Source organism: Thalassophryne amazonica, chromosome 9 (assembly GCF_902500255.1).
Source record: "Thalassophryne amazonica chromosome 9, fThaAma1.1, whole genome shotgun sequence".
NCBI classification, from domain to species: Eukaryota; Metazoa; Chordata; class Actinopteri; order Batrachoidiformes; family Batrachoididae; genus Thalassophryne; species Thalassophryne amazonica.
In genome coordinates this window covers 85,783,891-85,804,089 of record NC_047111.1, presented here as the reverse complement: position 1 = coordinate 85,804,089, position 20,199 = coordinate 85,783,891, and the positions used below count along the sequence as shown (strand labels likewise).

The 20,199-nt window shown below is 40.9% G+C and overlaps 2 protein-coding genes across 2 annotated transcripts in view; one reads left to right on the top strand and one right to left on the bottom strand.

Annotated features, from left to right (window-relative positions):
- Nucleotides 1-8,292: 8,292 nt before the first annotated feature.
- Nucleotides 8,293-19,260, bottom strand: mogat3b (monoacylglycerol O-acyltransferase 3b). Its single transcript, XM_034179092.1, has 7 exons — nucleotides 19,131-19,260; nucleotides 18,900-19,007; nucleotides 18,753-18,823; nucleotides 11,591-11,795; nucleotides 9,642-9,816; nucleotides 9,366-9,550; nucleotides 8,293-8,671 (listed from the first exon to the last, which is right to left on the bottom strand). Exons 1-7 carry the CDS (start codon nucleotides 19,258-19,260, stop codon nucleotides 8,517-8,519), a joined length of 1,029 nt encoding a protein of 342 aa, XP_034034983.1. The 3' UTR covers nucleotides 8,293-8,516.
- Nucleotides 11,622-20,199, top strand: part of LOC117517568 (neuronal tyrosine-phosphorylated phosphoinositide-3-kinase adapter 1) — a 112,561-nt gene continuing 103,983 nt past the window's right edge. The window contains exon 1 of the mRNA XM_034178641.1: nucleotides 11,622-11,709. The gene's annotated coding sequence lies outside the window, so the exon portion shown is untranslated. The remainder of the gene's footprint in view (nucleotides 11,710-20,199) is intronic.

Below are 20,199 nucleotides of genomic sequence, written 5' to 3'. Positions count from 1 at the left end.
ACAGTATACAAATGGACTAACTTACACCATCCTGCAAGGCAACTGAAGCCTGGTACCCGAACAACTTACTGTGAAAATTTAAAGGCTATGCCAGACATACAGATCAAAACATCCTACCTTTATTTTGGATGCTTACGTTATTTTACTTTATACACAGAAACAAAATAATTTCACAAAAATAAATTACCAGTCAAAATTATTAGCCTCCTTAAGAACTGATCTTTTAGTTGAACCATAGTACAAGCTACTTGTGTAATGGTGAGCTGTGCAATGCTCAATGATTTTAAAATCAAGTTGAAACAGGGTTATCTTCTAATGTGCACGCAGTACAAAAACATCAGTAGGGGGTTGAGCTGTCACTTTAGAAAGCACCAAAAGAAGTCAGCATTTACAACCCCTGGCAAAAATTATGGAATCACCGGCCTCAGATGATGTTCATTCAGTTGTTTAATTTTGTAGAAAAAAAAAGCAGATCACAGACATGACACAAAACTAAAGTCATTTCAAATGGCAAAATGACCCCCTGTGAGCAAGCACTTGGTGACAGTGGGAAGGAAAAACTCCCTTTTAACAGGAAGAAACCTCCAGCAGAACCAGGCTCAGGGAGGGGCAGTCTTCTGCTGGGACTGGTTGGGGCTGAGGGAGAGAACCAGGAAAAAGACATGCTGTGGAGGGGAGCAGAGATCAGTCACTAATGATTAAATGCAGAGTGGTGCATACAGAGCAAAAAGAGAAAGAAACACTCAGTGCATCATGGGAACCCCCCAGCAGTCTAAGTCTATAGCAGCATAACTAAGGGATGGTTCAGGGTCACCTGATCCAGTCCTAACTATAAGCTTTAGCAAAAAGGAAAGTTTTAAGCCTAATCTTAAAAGTAGAGAGGGTGTCTGTCTCCCTGATCTGAATTGGGAGCTGGTTCCACAGGAGAGGAGCCTGAAAGCTGAAGGCTCTGCCTCCCATTCTACTCTTACAAACCCTAGGAACTACAAGTAAGCCTGCAGTCTGAGAGCGAAGCGCTCTATTGGGGTGATATGGTACTATGAGGTCCCTAAGATAAGATGGGACCTGATTATTCAAAACCTTATAAGTAAGAAGAAGAATTTTAAATTCTATTCTAGAATTAACAAGAAGCCAATGAAGAGAGGCCAATATGGGTGAGATATGCTCTCTCCTTCTAGTCCCCGTTAGTACTCTAGCTGCAGCATTTTGAATTAACTGAAGGCTTTTCAGGGAACTTTTAGGACAACCTGATAATAATGAATTACAATAGTCCAGCCTAGAGGAAATAAATGCATGAATTAGTTTTTCAGCATCACTCAGACAAGACCTTTCTAATTTTAGAGATATTGCGTAAATGCAAAAAAGCAGTCCTACATATTTGTTTAATATGCGCTTTGAATGACATATCCTGATCAAAAATGACTCCAAGATTTCTCACAGTATTACTAGAGGTCAGGGTAATGCCATCCAGAGTAAGGATCTGGTTAGACACCATGTTTCTAAGATTTGTGGGGCCAAGTACAATAACTTCAGTTTTATCTGAGTTTAAAAGCAGGAAATTAGAGGTCATCCATGTCTTTATATCTGTAAGACAATCCTGCAGTTTAGCTAATTGGTGTGTGTCCTCTGGCTTCATGGATAGATAAAGCCGGGTATCATCTGCGTAACAATGAAAATTTAAGCAATGCCGTCTAATAATACTGCCTAAGGGAAGCATGTATAAAGTGAATAAAATTGGTCCTAGCACAGAACCTTGTGGAACTCCATAATACTGATGATCACTTTATTATATAGTGATCACCACTAGTCCGTCTGTCCGTTATTACTTGTCCGTCACTAGTAATAAGCTGGAATCTTCCATTCCAGCTTATTAATTAATCAAAAACCCAGACAGAGCTTTAATTCATTTGAAAGCTTGACTCTTAGTCTTATTATCTATCGTCCACCTGGTCGTTACTGTGAGTTTCTCTGTGAATTTTCAGACCTTTTGTCTGACTTAGTGCTTAGCTCAGATAAGATAATTATAGTGGGCGATTTTAACATCCACACAGACGCTGAGAATGACAGCCTCAACACTGCATTTGATCTATTATTAGACTCAATTGGCTTTGCTCAAAATGTAAATGAGTCCACCCACCACTTTAATCATATCTTAGATCTTGTTCTGACTTATGGTATGGAAATTGAAGACTTAACAGTATTCCCTGAAAACTCCTTCTGTCTGATCATTTCTTAATAACATTTACATTTACTCTGATGGACTACCCAGCAGTGGGGAATAAGTTTCATTACACTAGAAGTCTTTCAGAAAGCGCTGTAACTAGGTTTAAGGATATGATTCCTTCTTTATGTTCTCTAATGCCATATACCAACACAGTGCAGAGTAGCTATCTAAACTCTGTAAGTGAGATAGAGTATGTCGTCAATAGTTTTACATCCTCATTGAAGACAACTTTGGTTGCTGTAGCTCCTCTGAAAAAGAGAGCTTTAAATCAGAAGTGCCTGACTCCGTGGTATAACTCACAAACTTGCAGCTTAAAGCAGATAACCTGTAAGTTGGAGAGGAAATGGCGTCTCACTAATTTAGAAGATCTTCACTTAGCCTGGAAAAAGAGTCTGTTGCTCTATAAAAAAGCCCTCTGTAAAGCTAGGACATCTTACTACTCATCACTAATTGAAGAAAATAAGAACAACCCCAGGTTTCTTTTCAGCACTGTAGCCAGGCTGACAAAGAGTCAGAGCTCTATTGAGCCGAGTATTCCATTAACTTTAACTAGTAATGACTTCATGACTTTCTTTGCTAATAAAATTTTAACTATTAGAGAAAAAATTACTCATAACCATCCCAAAGACGTATCGTTATCTTTGGCTGCTTTCAGTGATGCCGGTATTTGGTTAGACTCTTTCTCTCCGATTGTTCTGTCTGAGTTATTTTAATTAGTTACTTCCTCCAAACCATCAACATGTCTATTAGACCCCATTCCTACCAGGCTGCTCAAGGAAGCCCTACCATTATTTAATGCTTCGATCTTAAATATGATCAATCTATCTTTGTTAGTTGGCTATGTACCACAGGCTTTTAAGGTGGCAGTAATTAAACCATTACTTAAAAAGCCATCACTTGACCCAGCTATCTTAGCTAATTATAGGCCAATCTCCAACCTTCCTTTTCTCTCAGTGATTCTTGAAAGGGTAGTTGTAAAACAGCTAACTGATCATCTGCAGAGGAATGATCTATTTGAAGAGTTTCAGTCAGGTTTTAGAATTCATCATAGTACAGAAACAGCATTAGTGAAGGTTACAAATGATCTTCTTATGGCCTCAGACAGTGGACTCATCTCTGTGCCTCTCTACTTTTAAGATTAGGCTTAAAACTTTCCTTTTTGCTAAAGCTTATAGTTAGGGCTGGATCAGGTGACCCTGAACCATCCCTTAGTTATGCTGCTATAGACTTAGACTGCTGGGGGGTTCCCATGATGCACTGAGTGTTTCTTTCTCTTTTTGCTCTGTATGCACCACTCTGCATTTAATCATTAGTGATCGATCTCTGCTCCCCTCCACAGCATGTCTTTTTCCTGGTTCTCTCCCTCTCTCCTGGTTCTCTCCCTGGTTCTCTCCCGGAATCACACGATTTCCGCCGCCACCGAACCTGGTGAATACTGGAGCCGCCAAGTCCCGAATTCCCAGGTGATCACCGTTCCCGACTATAAAGTCAGTGTTAAGTTCAGACACAGCAGAGAATATTACCTTCACAGGTAGATGATATCTCGGCAATGAGGTGGAGATGACGTCCGGGTTTTATGCAGTATGATGAAGTGTAGATGGGTGACAGCTGTCATGAGATAATGAGTGACAGCTGTCACCCCCGGCTGTGTCCGTGGCGGCAGCGGCCTCTCGTGCCTGAAGCCCGCACTTCAGGCAGGGCGTCCTCTGGTGGTGGGCCAGCAGTACCTCCTCTTCTGGTGGCCCACACAACACTGCTGGGGGGTTCCCATGATGCACTGAGTGTTTCTTTCACTTCCTCTGCTACTGACGATGGTATAATAATTAGCGAGGATAGTGTGAAAAGACTTCTGAAGAAGGTTAATGTAAGGAAGTCTTGTGGTCCAGATGGAATTTGTGGACGTACACTGAGGTATTGTGGTGAGCAACTCAGTAGTGTCCTCCTCTATATCTTTCAGAGGTCACTTAGTTGTGGCCGAGTGCCAGATTTATGGAAATCATCACTTATAATTCCTGTCCCGAAAAAGTCATTTCCTAAACAGTTTAATGACTTTAGACCTGTGGCACTTACATCACTGTGTATGAAGGTCTTTGAGAAAATTATGAAGAATATGATAATGTTAAATATGAAAGGGAATATTGATCCACTTCAATTTGCATATCAGGCGGGTAAAGGAGTAGAAGATGCTAAGCTTTTTATTCTCAACTGTCTTTACAGACATTTGGAAAAGCCTCGAGCTCATGCTCGGCTTTTATTTGCTGTTTTCTCTTCAGCTTTTAACTTGATGCAGCCTTGCCTTCTAATTAAGAGGTTAAGGTGTGATTTTAAATTGCCTCACCAGATGGTTGAATGGTTGGCGGACTTTTTAACGAATAGGAGACAGAGAGTTTTGGTAAATGGACGCGTTTCAGACTCCTTAGTTTTGTCCACAGGCTCACCACAGGGCTGTGTTCTTTCCCCCTTGCTTTTCATCTTATATACAGATGAATGCAGAAGTGTCAGGCAACGCAGCTATTTAGTTAAGTTCTCTGATGATACTGCTTTGCTGTCCCTTCTTCAGGGAAAGGAGTCAGGACATGGGGAGGCCCTTGCTGATTTTGTTTCATGGTGCGATACAAATCACTTAGAGCTAAATGTATCTAAAACGAAGGAGCTTATAATTGATTTTAGACGTAACAAAGGGTTTGCTATAGACAGCATTATTCATGGGAAAGCTGTAGAAAACGTTCCTGCATATAAATATCTGGGCACTTTTTTTGATGAGAAATTGAGATTCGACGTAAATACGGCAGACATTGTGAAGCGAGGGCAACAGAGAGTGTACCTCCTTCGCAAATTGAAGTCCTTCTCTGTCAGTTCTGTTATTATGGGTCGTTTTTATCAGTCTTTATTGAAAGTCTTTTATGTTTTTCTTTCATCTGCTGGTTTCCTAGCCTGACACTGAAAGATAAAAGTAGCTTGCATAGTATCACAAAGACATGTTCAAAGATCATTGGAGTGGAAACCAGAGACCTAGCTAGTTTTTGTGAACAGCAAATGGTGAGGAAGGCAAATTGTATTTTGTCTTCTCCCGGACATGTGCTGGCAGGTGAATTTTCTTTGTTGCCTTCGGGCCGTCGTTATGTTTCACCTGTCTGCAGGACGAATCGGTTGTTAAAATCTTTTATTCCTTCTGCTATCCGTCTTTTAAATTCCTTGTAAGGCGTAGATGTATGGGTATGTGGATGTAGTATGTTGCACATTTTATGTGGATGTAGTATGTTTTTTTTTTTGTTTTTTTTTGTGATGTGCCGGTATGCAGGCTGCTGAAATTAATTGCCCCTGGTGGGATGAATAAAGTTGTCTAAGTCTAAGTCTTTCTCTTTTTGCTCTGTATGCACCACTCTGCATTTAATCATTAGTGATTGATCTCTGCTCCCCTCCACAGCATGTCTTTTTCCTGGTTCTCTCCCTCAGCCCCAACCAGTCCCAGCAGAAGACTGCCCCTCCCTGAGCCTGGTTCTGCTGGAGGTTTCTTCCCGTTAAAAGGGAGTTTTTCCTTCCCACTGTTGCCAAGTGCTTGCTCACAGGGGGTCGTTTTGACCGTTGGGGTTTTTACGTAATTATTGTATGGCCTTGCCTTACAATATAAAGCACCTTGGGGCAACTGTTTGTTGTGATTTGGCGCTATATAAATAAAATTGATTGATTGATTGATAGTCCTAAGCTCCACTAAAGGACCCAGACTTTAGATAAAGTTGAGGCTGCAACCCACTCTGTTTACTAATAAAATTAATTTAAAAGGGTAGGAAGCATAGTGCCATGCTATGCCACTATGCTAGCCATACGAAAGGGAAAATAAGTGTCTTAAATCTGAACTGGATGATTGGACAAAACTGCCCAAAGATAGATGCGCCAAACTTGACATCATATTCAAGAAGACCTGAGGCTGAAATTCTTGATCGTTTATTTTTAGTAAATTTGCAAAAATGAAAAAAACAAATCATGTTGTCATTATGGGGTGTTATGAGTAGAATTTTGAGAGGAAAAATGAATATACTCTGTTTTGGAATAAGACCATAAAATAACCAAATGTGGATAATGTGAAGCGCTGTGAATACTGCACTGTAGATGGCAAATGAGGTTTTCTGGAGAGGGACTCATTTAGGGATCAGTTACTTCAGCACCCCTGAGGTGAGGCAGTTGAGCATCATATAATCATATAGCGTTTACTGTCACTGTACATACAAAGAATTTTTTCCTCTGCATTTATTTCACCCTAATTACAGTTAGACACAATCCAACGACTAGGAGCAGTGTGCAGCCACAGTCCGGCGCCCGGGGACCAAATCCAGATGTAGAAACACTGCCTTGGTCAGGGGCAGAGAAAGGATCAGACCCTAAATAAGCATGTTTTTGATTGTGGGAGGAAACCGGAGTGTCCAGAGGTAACCCACACAGACATGGGGAGAACATTCAAACTCCATACAGAAAGAAGGGGAAATGATCCTGTGACCTTCTTGCTGTGAGGCATCAGTGCTAACCACTAATCCAGCCGAGCACCTCATTCATGCAACAACTGGGTCTACAACCCCTGGCAAAAATTATGGAATCACCAGCCTCGGAGGATGTTCATTCTGTTGTTTAATTTTGTAGAAAAAAGCAGATCACAAACATGCCACAAAACTAAAGTCATTTCAAATGGCAACTTTCTGGCTTTAAGAAACACTATAAGACATCAAGAAAAAAAGATTGTGGCAGTCAGTAACAGTTACTTTTTTAGACCAAGCAGAGGAAAAATATATGGACTCACTCAATTCTGAGGAAAAAATTATGGAATCACCCTGTAAATTTCCATCCCCAAAACTAACACCTGCATCAAATCACATCTGCTCATTGACATTAACCCTATGTCATGAAATTGACCCTATGTGTCTTTTTGCAAGGAATGTTTTCACAGTTTTTGCTCTATGGCAAGATGCATTATCTTCTTGAAAAAATGATTTCATCATCCTTAAACATCAGAAAAGTGTCAAAAATATCAACGTAAACTTGTGCATTTATTGATGATGTAATGACAGCCATCTCCCCAGTGCCTTTACATGACATGCAGCCCCATATCATCAATGACTGTGGAAATTTACATGTTGTCTTCAGGCAGTCGTCTTTATAAATCTCATTGGAACGGCACCAAACAAAAGTTCCAGCATCATCACCTTGCCCAATGCAGATTCGAGATTCATCACTGAATATGACTTTCATCCAGTCATCCACAGTCCACGATTGCTTTTCTTTAGCCCATTGTAACCTTGTTTTTTTCTGTTTAGGTGTTTATGATGGCTTTCATTTAGCTTTTCTGTATGTAAATCCCATTTCCTTTAGGCGGTTTCTTACAGTTCGGTCACAGACGTTGACTCCAGTTTCCTCTCATTCGTTCCTCATTCGTTTTGCTGCGCATTTTCGATTTTTGAGACATATTGCTTTAAGTTTTCTGTCTTGACGCTTTGATGTCTTCCTTGGTCTACCAGTATGTTTGCCTTTAACAACCTTCCCATGTTGTTTGTATTTGGTCCAGAGTTTAGACACAGCTGACTCTGAACAACCAACATATTTTGCAACATTGCGTGATGATTTACCCTCTTTTAAGAGTTTGATAATCCTCTCCTTTGTTTCAACTGACATCTCTCGTGTTGGAGCCATGATTCATGTCAGTCCACTTGGTGCAACAGCTCTCCAAGGTGTGATCACTCCTTTTTAGATGCAGACTAACAAGCAGATGTGATTTGATGCAGGTGTTAGTTTTGGGGATGAAAATTTACAGGGTGATTCCATAATTTATTCCTCAGAATTGAGTGAGTCCATATTTTTTTCCTCTGCTTGGTCTAAAAAAGTAACCGTTACTGACTGCCACAATCTTTTTTTCTTGATTTCTTATAGTGTTTCTTAAAGCCAGAAAGTTGCCATTTGAAATGACTTTAGTTTTGTGTCATGTCTGTGATCTGCTTTTTTTTTTTTACACAAAATTAAACAACTGAATGAACATCCTCCGAGGCCGGTGATTCCATAATTTTTGCCAGGGGTTGTAATATCGGATCCTATGAATTAATTAAATATAAGCTTAGATCATGTTTGCACTTTCTTAAAACACAGTACCACTTCATGAGGTTCACATGTAAATTATAAAGGCACATATTCACATTAAATGTAAACAAATGCAACAGTGTCTTCTGAAACAAACCAGGTGTACCGTAGCTCATCTTAGTGTAGGGCTTTTGAAAGCAGCAAAACATGAGCAGTTGATGGAGGAAAAGATCTAAATAATCTGAAGTTCATGGCTCTCAGAAAGTCCACAGGAGACCTTGTGTTGATGGAATAACTCGGACAGGGCCTCCATGTAAAGTTTGTGGTAGTGGTCCACCTCTTCTTCAGAAGGTGTCGTGCACTTTGGAACTGAGATCGGACATCCCACTGGAAGAGGAGAATTAGAGTCTGTAGAGAAAGTGGTAATGAATGTGTTTTGCTAATTCCCAGATCTCCTGATGTGGAGCGTCGCTGTTTATTGTTATAGACTAAGTTTCTTAAGCACACTGTTATTTCAACATGGTGCAATAAAGAACTGAAGAACTATAACAAAAATTCACACAGCTGTTCTTGTTGGCATATGCAGTACATACCAACTGTGGATGGCCCTAATGTTGGCGTCGAGTCTAGTTAGCGTTACAGTTAATGCTTAAGCTAATTGTGGTCGACATTTTATTGAATTGCCGTTGGTAATGAAAGCGCCATACTGATGTAACAACATGAAGTATAAGTATCAGTATGCTCCACATCCAGGAGACTGGTGAATCCAAGAATACTAATCACTGTGGAAAAAAAAATTAAAGTTGCCTTTACTGGAGAGTCCTATAATGGAGGGCACATATAGTTTAAATTTTGGTAACAAGATCTTGGCCTGGACCAAGTTCACACCGGGCAGAGTTCTCTTGTATTTGTTGTTAATCCAAACTGTACATGGTGTACGCTGTACAACCTGACTGTACAAAGTCAGGCATCAAATGGAGATGATGGTTTTGTTTAGTCTGCAGAAGTGACTTTGAATGACAAATCCACACACTTATGGACTTTTGTGATGCTGATTGACATGAAATAATTCATTACTCACCAACCATAGTGACTGGAATCCTGTAAGGCAACAAAGCCAAGCGCTCACCGACAAACAGACATGGGGCGAAACCCGCAATCTTTTTGAACAGGCCCTGTAGTTTCCGGCCGACACTGCCCTCTGAGAAAATCACCTGCCGAAAGAGCTCATTCTCCCCGAATGAGTAAACGGGCACCAGGTTGGCCCTGAGGAACATTGTCACAGATATCAGTGTCTGTTAAACATCTGCTAATGAAACGTGAGTATAGATTCATCTTGAATTTTGAGGACTCTCACCCAAACTCCAGGGCTATCCTGATGAATCCCTTTCTCTGTTTCACGACAACTGTGTTGACTCCAGGAGAGGATGCTAGAGACTCTGCAGCACCCCCTATCACAATCACCACTGCATTTCCTTTACCATTTTGGGAGAGCATATATGCAAGACTTGGTTTGCTGACTGGAACAAGACCTAATCAGGAAAAAAAAAACATTCAGGTTAACAGAACTTTCACTCACTGCTGAAGCTATACGGGGTGACATGCTAAAGAAATAATTTATAAACTTAACTCATTAAGAATACATGGTAAACACTTTATCCTTACACCATAGGTACCCCATAAGATGTAAACAAGCTGGTGATGTTTTAAGCTTGCTTGCTGCATATATTTACATATTAATGAGGATAAACTGTTTTTCTTGGGAACAGAACTAATTGGAAGGGGCAGTAGGAGAGTGAAACACCTACACCTTACCTGCTTGATGCTGATTAATGGAAATTAATTTTTTGCGATACAACATATGGTTCTGTGTGGCCTTGGTATTTGATCCATTCTGTCCAAAACTGAATCACTTTTTCTGGACAAAAACAGAACTCTCCCACCATCTCACCACCTTTATTCCACACAGGCTACAAATAGTTAAACAGTTATGGTCTTGAATTTGACCTTTCAGTGTCAAAGGTTTGGTGACCCAATACACAATTAATGTATGACTTCATATTAGTGTTTATTAGCAGCTATTGGTGCATCTTTATCCAGTCTCTCTAAATAACCATTCTATTATATGTAAGTATTGGGGCAATATTTTCAGATTTGTTTGTGACTTTGACATTTAACTAATGTTTCCTTTGTCCTCATCTGACCTTCAATCATTCCCCCAAGTTTGGTCCAAATCAGATTAAAACTCTTGGCTTTATGTTGCTGACACACCACTGCACAGAAAACGCACAGAACTGAAAACAATACCCCCTTAATTGGTACATCTGTACACACTACTGTGTGCAGATGTAACACAAACACTCTCTACTAGCAGGAGGTGGTAAAATCACAAGTCAGAATTTCAATACATCCACTTGGGAAATGATTCACAATATTAATACCAGCATTTTGGCATCAAAATTAATCCTATATCTTGAAAATAACCCCCCACCCCTTGAATGTAACAAAGTATGGTCTATTTTCAATTATCTGGATATTCCGCTATGTGTAAAGTTTGTCCATGCTCTTCAAAACCTTTATAAACACAATTCTTTCACAAAGGTTTTGTTTCAGTAACACTGTATGAATAACAGAACTTAGGAGGAGGCCATGCTCTTTAAAAACTTTAAAAACATAAACCACTGTCAAAGGTTTTATCAAATTCTTTAGCCTGAGATCTTGTTTTTGGCTTGGCCATGACACTTGATTTACCACAACTTGCCATGCTGTGACTTGAAATTCCATGTGTAATTGCATGATCACTGTAATAATATCAGTACTTATGTAGCTTTTGTGACTTCTCTAAAACAAGTACTACCAAGTCAGGAGCATTATATAACATAAACTTGAATGTTCTGTTCAATGCAGGGTTCATCAAAACTAATCATGAAGTCAAAACAATTACATTTATTTCGAAAGATGTTCAAATTACAGTATATATTGCAGTTTTCTTTTTTTGCATGGGGTGGGGTTTTTTTTTGTCATGGTAGACACCCACATCCTATATGAAATATCTCCCAAATTACACAATGCACAATCTCTGAAGTGGATGTAAGCATATTAAAACAAAATATATATTTTCTACCACCTCCTGCTATCTCTACTTACGCTCTGGGGAGGGGGGCTGAAAAGTGACATTGCAACTACACCTGTTTTTATGCAATCAGGAGAATAGTTTAAACCAATCACAATCCTACATTTCTGGTTTTCTTGCCTGCAGCACCCCTGTTGGGAAAAGAGTGGATTGTTCAGTCTTGTTGCAAATACCTGCAGTCATCATGTAATCCCTGTACAGAGGCATTCTGAAGAGGCCTGACAGCGTCGCCAAGGAGGGGCGCACCCCGGGAAATGTTCGGCTGAAGTTGCAGCTGTCGGTGGCAAAGCAGGTAAAGGTTCCAACACTCATGATACCGTGCGGGTGACAACCGAAAATGTAGTTTTTATTTGGATTCAGTTCAGCTGTTTTCACCAACTGGGGAGGAAAATTAACACAAAGAAAAGCAGTGGGGGACTTCTTAGAAGGACTGAGAGATAATGTTGACAGTTTTAGCGGGCTGAGAGAATGAAATGAAATGCTTATTACAATTTTTTAAGCTCATAGTTTAACTGCACATGGGCAGCACGGAGGCTTAGTAGTTTGCACTGTTGCCTCACAGCGAGAAGGTCACGGTTCAATTCCCACCTGTGGTCTTTCTGTGTGGAATAAATGGTAAATGGACTGCATTTAAATAGCGCTTTTCCATCTGCATCAGATGCTCAAAGTGCTTTACACATCGATGCCTCACATTCACCCCGATGTCAGGCTGCTGCCATGCAAGGCGCCCTCTACACACCGGGAGCAACTAGGGGATTAAGGACCTTGCCCAAGGGCCCTTAGTGATTTTCCAGTCAGGCTGGGATTTGAACTAAGGATCCTCTGGTCTCAAGCCCAACGCTTAACCACTAGACCATCACCTCCCCTAATCATTAGACCAGGGGTGGGCAATCATGTGCCACGAAGGGACGAGACACTGCAGGTTTCCCTTGCTACCAATCACCTCAGCTTATGTCCAGGGTAAAAGCTCATCAGCAACCCACCTGCTGAGGTGACTGGTTGCAAGGAAAACCTACAGTGTCTCAGCGCTCGTTGCCCACCCCTGCACTAGACCATCACTTCCCCTAAAGCTTCTGTGTGGAGTTTGCATGTTCTTTTTGTATTTCCGTGGGTTCTCTCTGGGTGCTCTGGCTTCCTCCCACATACAAAAGACACACAGGTGGAGTGGAAACTTTAAATTGTCTGTAGGTGTGAGTGAGGGTGTGAATGTGTTTGTTTGTCTATATCTGGCCCTGCGACAGACTGGCGTCCTGTCCAGGGTGTACCCCGCCTCACGCTCTGTGACTGCTTGGGTTAGGCCCCAGACCCCCCGAATTGGAATAAGCAGTTGAAGATGATGAGTTTAATTGCACTCTTACCTTTAAACAAACACAACAGAGAAATGTCAGGACTGAGACACAGTGGCTACCTGTTCACATAAGGTTAAGGTTCTGTTGTTGCCGTGCGGTTGTGCTCTTACCTGGTTGAGCTGGTGCTGCGGCACATATAGTTGTATGCAAAAGTCTGGGCACCCCTGATAATTTCCATGATTTTCCTTTATAAATCATTGGTTGTCTGAATCACAGATTTCAGTTAAATATATCATATAGCAGACGAACACACTGATATTTGAGAAGTGAAATTAAGTTTCTAGTATTTACAGAAAGTGTGCAATAATAATTTAAACAAAATTAGGCAGATGCATGAATTTGGGCACCCTTGTCATTTTATTGATTTGAATAGGAAATGAATGACCGCAGGCAGAGTACTAGTTAAGGCTCGAAGTGGCAGGCCAAGAAAAATCTTATCTCAGATAAGATGAAGCGAAGGATGGTGAGAACAGTCTTAGTCAACACACAGACCTGCTCCAAAGACCTACAACACGATCTTGGTGCAGATAGTGTCTCTGTGCATCGTTCAACTGTACAGCACACTTTGCACAAATAGATGCTGTATGATGCTGTCATGCAGAGGAAGCCTTTTCTGTGTACACGCCACAAACAGAGTCGCTTGAGGAATGCACATTTGGACAAGCAGCTTCATTTTGGTATTGTTGGGGAAAGTGTAGGAGCACGGACCCACAACAGGGGGCGCAAATGAACGGACAATGGATAAAGCCAAATACAACACTTTACTGTTGTGAAAATGCACAACAACAACAACAACAGATTACAATAGTGAGTCAAATACAAGATGTCATGTGGGCAGGCTCGAAGATAGGAGACATCAGTCCGAAGTCGAACCGGAACCACACGATTTCCTCCGCCACCGAACCCCGGGAATACTGGAGCCGCCAAGTCCCGAACTCCCAGGTGGCCACTGCCTCCGCGTGTCGGATCTGGTACTGCTGGCGAGGAGCAAACACAGTTAGAAGTGTGTGCGTGTGCACCCAGCAATACGTACGGTGGAAAACCACCTCCTCCTCTCGTCGAATAAAGAGTTCACAAAAAACGCTCAAGCAACAAAGGGTTATTATCTCACAACCAGCTGAGGTACGTTACCTTCAAGGTAGAACGATATCTCGGCAAAGAGGTGGAGATGTCGTCTGGCTGATATACCAATGCTGATCCTGTTGAGTGGTGACAGCTGTCAAGGATGATGAGCGTCAGCTGTCACCCTGGCTGCTCCTGTTAGGCGGCATCGCCCTCTGGTGCCTGGAGCCCGCACTCCAGGCAGGGCGCCCTCTGGTGGTGGTGGCCCAGCAGTACCTCCTCTTCAGCGGCCCACACAACAGGTATAAGGGGCCGTGGACTGATGAAACTAAAATTGAGTTATTTGGACATAACAAGGGGTGGTATGCATGGCTGGAAATGAACACTGCATTCCAAGAAAAACACTTGCTACCTGCAGTAAAATTTGGAGGAGTTCCATCATGCTGTGGGGCTGTTTGGCCGGTGCAGGTACTGGGAATCTTGTTAAAGTTGAGGGTCACATGGATTCCAATCAATATCAGCAGATTCTTGAGAACAATGTTCATGAATCAGTGACAAAGTTGAAGTTGTGCCGGGGCTGGATCTTTCAATAACACAACAACCCTAAACACTGCTCAAAATCTACTAAGGCATTCATGCAGAGGAACAAGTAGAATGTTCTGGAACGACCATCTCAATCCCCAGACCTGAATATTATTGAAAATCTGTGGTGTGATTTTAAGCAGGCTGTCCATGCTTGAAAACCAACAAACCTGAGATGTTTTGTAAAGAAAAATGGTCCAAAATACCTTCAACCAGAATCCAGACTCTCACCTGAAGCTATAGGAAGCTTTTAGAGGCTGTTATTTCTGCAAAAGGAGGATCTACTAAATATTGATGTGTTTTTTCTGTCGGGGTGCCTAAATTTATGCACCTGCCTAATTTTGTTTAAAGAATTATTGCACACTGTCTGTAAATCCTATAAACTTCATTTCACTTGTCAAATATCACTCTGTTTGTCTGCTACATGATATATATAATATTAACTGAAATTGCTGATCCAAACCAATGATTTATAAAGGAAAATCATGGAAATCACCAGGGGTGCCCAAACTTTTACATACAACTGTATACATTGTCATCCCAGGAACACCAGCCTATTCCATGTTCCTAAGGTTAATAAGTAGATGGCAGGCAGTAGAGTGTTTGTGTATTGTAATCTTGTGCAACAGTCTACCAGCTGAAATTAATTAGTTGAGTTCTTTCAAGTCCAGACTCAAGACTTCTTTATTTTCTACTGCGTACGGTTAATGGGGATGTATAGCTGTACAAGAGTGTTGGATTTCAATTTGTTACATTTATATAGCGCCAAATCACAACAAAGTTGCTTCAAGGCGCTTCACACAAGTAAGGTCTAACCTTACCAACCCACAGAGAAAGCACACAGGCGATAATGGTAAGGAAAAACTCCCTCTAATAACTTTGAGGAAGAAACCTGAAGCAGTCCAGACTTAAAGGGGTGACCCTTTGAGTCCGGGTTTGGGTTGGAGAGTTTGGTATTTGTTATCTTTCTAATCTGAGATGTTTACCTGTTTGTATGACTTTTTGATGAGATATTTAGCAGTTTTATTTTATTTTTTGTACAAGTATATGTACATCGTTGTATTGCAGTACTATTCGCAAATACTTAGCAATATATGCGTGAGATCACCCAGCTAGGCTTCTTGGTTGTTGGAGATATACAAATGAATAAATAAAAAGGTGTTTTTGGATCATGTTTTCCTTGACCTTTGATCAAATTACTCTAAAATCTAATCACCTCTAAATATCTATCCAAGTAATATTCCCGCCAAGTTTGATGGAAATCTATCCGCAAACACAAATGCCACTGAAAGCAATACCCTGGTATTGCCACTTCACCAACACACAGGATAATAATACAGGCCTTTGATTTTTACCCCTCAGCCTGAAGGGGGATTGTTGTCATCCCGGTGGCCGGGTGGGCCTGGGACAGCATTAACAACTGAGTTGTTACATAATTGCTCTGGAATGGCAAGGCCTAGGAAAGATGTATCAAGTCAAGATCTCGGTCAAGTTAGAAAATGAATGGCCTTGAGTTCAAGGTCAAGATCACAGGCCTAAAGGTCTTCCTAACACCCCAGGAATTCTGCCACCCAGGGACTTCACTGCCGCAAAGACTGAGTGGAAACACTGGCAACTGCCAGTATTTTTGTTACTTGTACCAACCCCACGGAGGAAGGAGACGGTTATGTGACCACACCACCTGTGTATGTCAGGGCATGTGATCAATTAAAAATTGGAGGATGGATTTTGCTGAAATTTTGAAGTGTTCTTTGGGTCAAGAGGTGACCCAGTGGTTGTATGTTGCACAGACCTGGCTGCTGCAGGTAGGTGTGGACAGCCTGTTGGTCTTCCTGGGTGCTTACCAAACAGGAGGCAGGGCGGTTCTGTAGTGTAGTGGTTGTGGTGACGCACAACACCAGTGCATGACCTGACCTGAAGTGACCTTAGATCAGGGAAAAGATTAGTTCTTATCTTTATGAATCTCTTTCATCATTTTATGACTTGAACTTTCATTCTAATGCTAACTACTGACCTAATGCAATAACTGCATGTCTTCGTTGCCTGTTCTCTTTGAAGGAACCTTGATTACTGCTGGAATTACATATTTTGTTTCAAACAAGCTTTTATTTAAGGTCAAGTCACGCCGGGGGTTACGACCACTGTGCGACAAGTTTATGACAAAATGCGGCAGCTGTGTGCGCCATGTTCACTGTGACTGTCACTGAAAACTGGGTATCGGGCATGTGGTGGGCTAAACATCAGTCGCAGAGCATATCCTGAACGTTCAAAATACACATGGCAACTCTCGCAACTCTAGAATGTGGTTTATTTTAGTGTGCTGCAGTGTGTCACAGAGGTGTATACAGTATGTCAGCAACTGGCACAATGAGGCTGGAGAGAAAAGACACTGATTGTGACAAGGTCGTAAGACAAAGAGGTCTTTCTGAAGAGCATCATATGCACAATAACAGACATGTTTGGATTGTTTATTTGATTTTAAAATCTGCAGTTACAGCTGTGGACTGTTTTGTGCACAATAATGTAAGTGACCCAAAGCAAAGTGTGCTTGTCAAAAACATCTTTTAAACCCTTCCATGACAAGACATAAACAGCGGAAAACTTATTTTACACAGACATTTATGTTCACACAATATTATTAGAACCTGAGATAAATCCTGATCAGTTTAAAAAGTAAAAGGTATAATTTGGATGTGAAAATTCCATATATGATGCATCTCAAAGCAGCAAAATAATGACTTTCTGGTAATTACATATAAAGCCTGTGCCACCTTAATAATTTGTCAATCATATTTATCAATCATTCACATGATAATAAGAGGAAATATTTTGCGGCTTTAGTGTTCTGGTGACCACAAGTCAAGTAACATCAACACAGAAAAAAATTGGAGTAATATTTACTTGAAAAAAAACCTAGCAAAATTTTTTCCTAACTTTTCTTTTTTTCAGTTTTTTCCAAGTGCACTAACCACTTGGCCACCACCCCTGCACTGAGTACATATGTCCCTTTGGCTGCTCCCTTGTTTTCACTTGGGCTCACCACAGCAGATCTTGGATCATTAGTTCATGAATGTGTTCATTACAAAACAACCATTGATGCATCTTGATGCATCTTTTTTCTAAACAGAATTTTTTTGTCTCACTGTATGTATGACAAAGTATTTTTAATCATCCATAATAGGCAGAGGTGAGGCCAAGTGATTAGTGTGCTTAAATACAGTGCGGAAAGTTTCCGGTTCAAACCCCACCCCTGCCACATTTCTCCATGTAACATGGAGGTGCATCAAAAGGGCATCCAGTGTAGAATTTGTGACAAATCAATATGCAGATCCAAAATGGATCTGCTGTGGAAACCTTGAGTGAAAACAAGGGGAACAGCTGAAAACCTTTACTTTTTATGAATAAAGAGAGAGTAAAATTCAATGAAAATATTGAATTGATGATTGCTAGTAAATGTTATTTGAGTTAGCCTTTTAGAAAAACTAACATATGCAAGTAAAATTTACTTAAGAATTCTCCTTGTAAAATTTATTTGGATTTTCTGAGTGAAAAAACTTTCCTAGGTTTTTTCAAGTAAATATCACTCCAACTTTTTTTCAGTGAATAAGGTGAGAAACCAGACCTGTTTTTATCTTAGTGCTGAATGAAATGAAGACTCTATTATCCAAGTAGTAATTGTAAATATGTCAAACCTGCCAAGGGCAGATGTAGCTTCAGGTGAAGGGGTGGGGAGTGGGATTGGGGTGGAGGGGCTGTGATTTGGTTGGAGGTGTCCAAGGCATGACCCTGCCAGTGGGGGTCCAGACACCTGCCCCCTCAGAAAATTTTAAAAATCTATAGCCTTGTGCCTGTGTATTGTGAGGCAATCTGTGAAGCTCAGTACTGCCTCGCTAGACTGAAAAAGAGAATAGTTGAACCAACTTAAAAAAGCGTTACAATTGGTAAAACTTGATGAATTAAGTTGTTTGTACCTAAGTTTGTAAGTTCAAGCAACTCTAAATTACAAACTTAAGTTCAAACAACTGAATTCATTCAGGTTTTACCAATTGCGACACTTTTTAAAAGTTGGTTCCTTTTTCAGTGTAGTCAGCATTTTTAAAACAATTTTTATTTTAAAAACTGCAAATTTTCAGAGGACAGTGGCCATAGTCAAATGAACAGAGCTGAGCACTGCAGTAACTAATTTTGCATGCAGCAGCAACCTTTCCTGTATTTTATCACACCTATATGGTCAGTGGATCAGGGGAGGGAGGGGGTGCAATCCCCTCATCCCCCCCCCCCCCCCCCCCACAGCCCACATTTCCACCACTGACAGTTGCAGATGTTAAAAATGCAAATTTACCTTAACTGGAAAATAGTCTCTGAGGTGCTCCCACACTCTCCACTTCCTCACACATGTTGTTCTTCTGCCCCCTAATGGTGACAACACAAACTTTACAAATGCTGACTCGTTTCTGATCTTTGCATCGAACGTAGGCACTTTCTTTACCTCTTTCAGGGGTTTGCCAGTCCATCACCAGCCAAATGAAGTAAAACGTGGAGAGCGGCCACAGAGAGGTAAACATTAGATACACCAGCAGGATAACACAAGCTGGACCTGGGGTCAGGTGTTCAGTTTTGGGGGGTGCAACAGATGCAGAGAAAGCAGTGAGATGCTTTTATAAGCTGCAGCAGCACTTTGTCTGGTCCATACAAGACATGCTGTGTATGTGCATCTTACCTAAGAAAAGAAAACACAGCTCCCACTGCAAGAAACTCAACGTCTCTAAAAGCTGCTTCCACTGAGTTTTCTCTCCAGTCATTCCTGCAACCTGGAGGTCATCAGTTGTACCAGTCAATTTCTCACTCATCACAATTCAAATCAGTGGCAAAACCTATTCCACCTGCTGCAAGCACAAGAATGTTTAATTGATTTACATGTAATATGTTTGTCTGCCAAGAATCAAGTTGTTCTTTCAGCAAAAATAAAATAAATAAATAAATAAATAAATATAAAATAATAATCTGATCATGATAAATATCAGATCCTTTACCTTACGAAGTGTTCCGGTGTTAGTTTGAAGATAAGCGGATATACCGGTTCAGTAAAAACAGACTGCGGCATGCACTTTGACCGGATCACATCACATACTGATAACAAATCCACTCCCCCAATACACACACACACACACACACACACACACACACACACACACACACACACACACACACACACACACACACACACACACACACACACACACACACACACACACACACACACACACACACACACACACAGAGAGAGACAAAAGCAACCTTGTTGATAACAATAACTTTTTTAAACTTATAATTCTGTACAGTAAAATGCTTTTTTTTTTTAAAGGAAGTTCTCTGATTTTATGAAGAAATCTTTGCTATGGAGAGATGTTCCACATTTACTATTGGCTACTAACAGTAATTACTAATCTGATCAGTTTGCCAAAGCTGATAAATCTCTGCACTTCCTGAGCTTGTTTCACAATAAAGGTTTGACACTTTCACCGCACACAGATACACTTCTGATGGCTCAATCCAGGAAGCCTCTGAAATGCTGGAACTTAGTCTTGATCCAGAACAATCACAAACACGGAGACTCTGATTCCTCTCTCTGCTTCTGAAGTATATTTCTTGTAGAATAGAATAGAATAGAATAGAGCCTTTGTTGTCATACAACGAAATTTGTCCTCTGCATTTATTCCATCCTAATGCAGTTAGACACAATCCAACCACTAGGATGGACACCCACAGTCCGGCGCCTGGGGACCAAC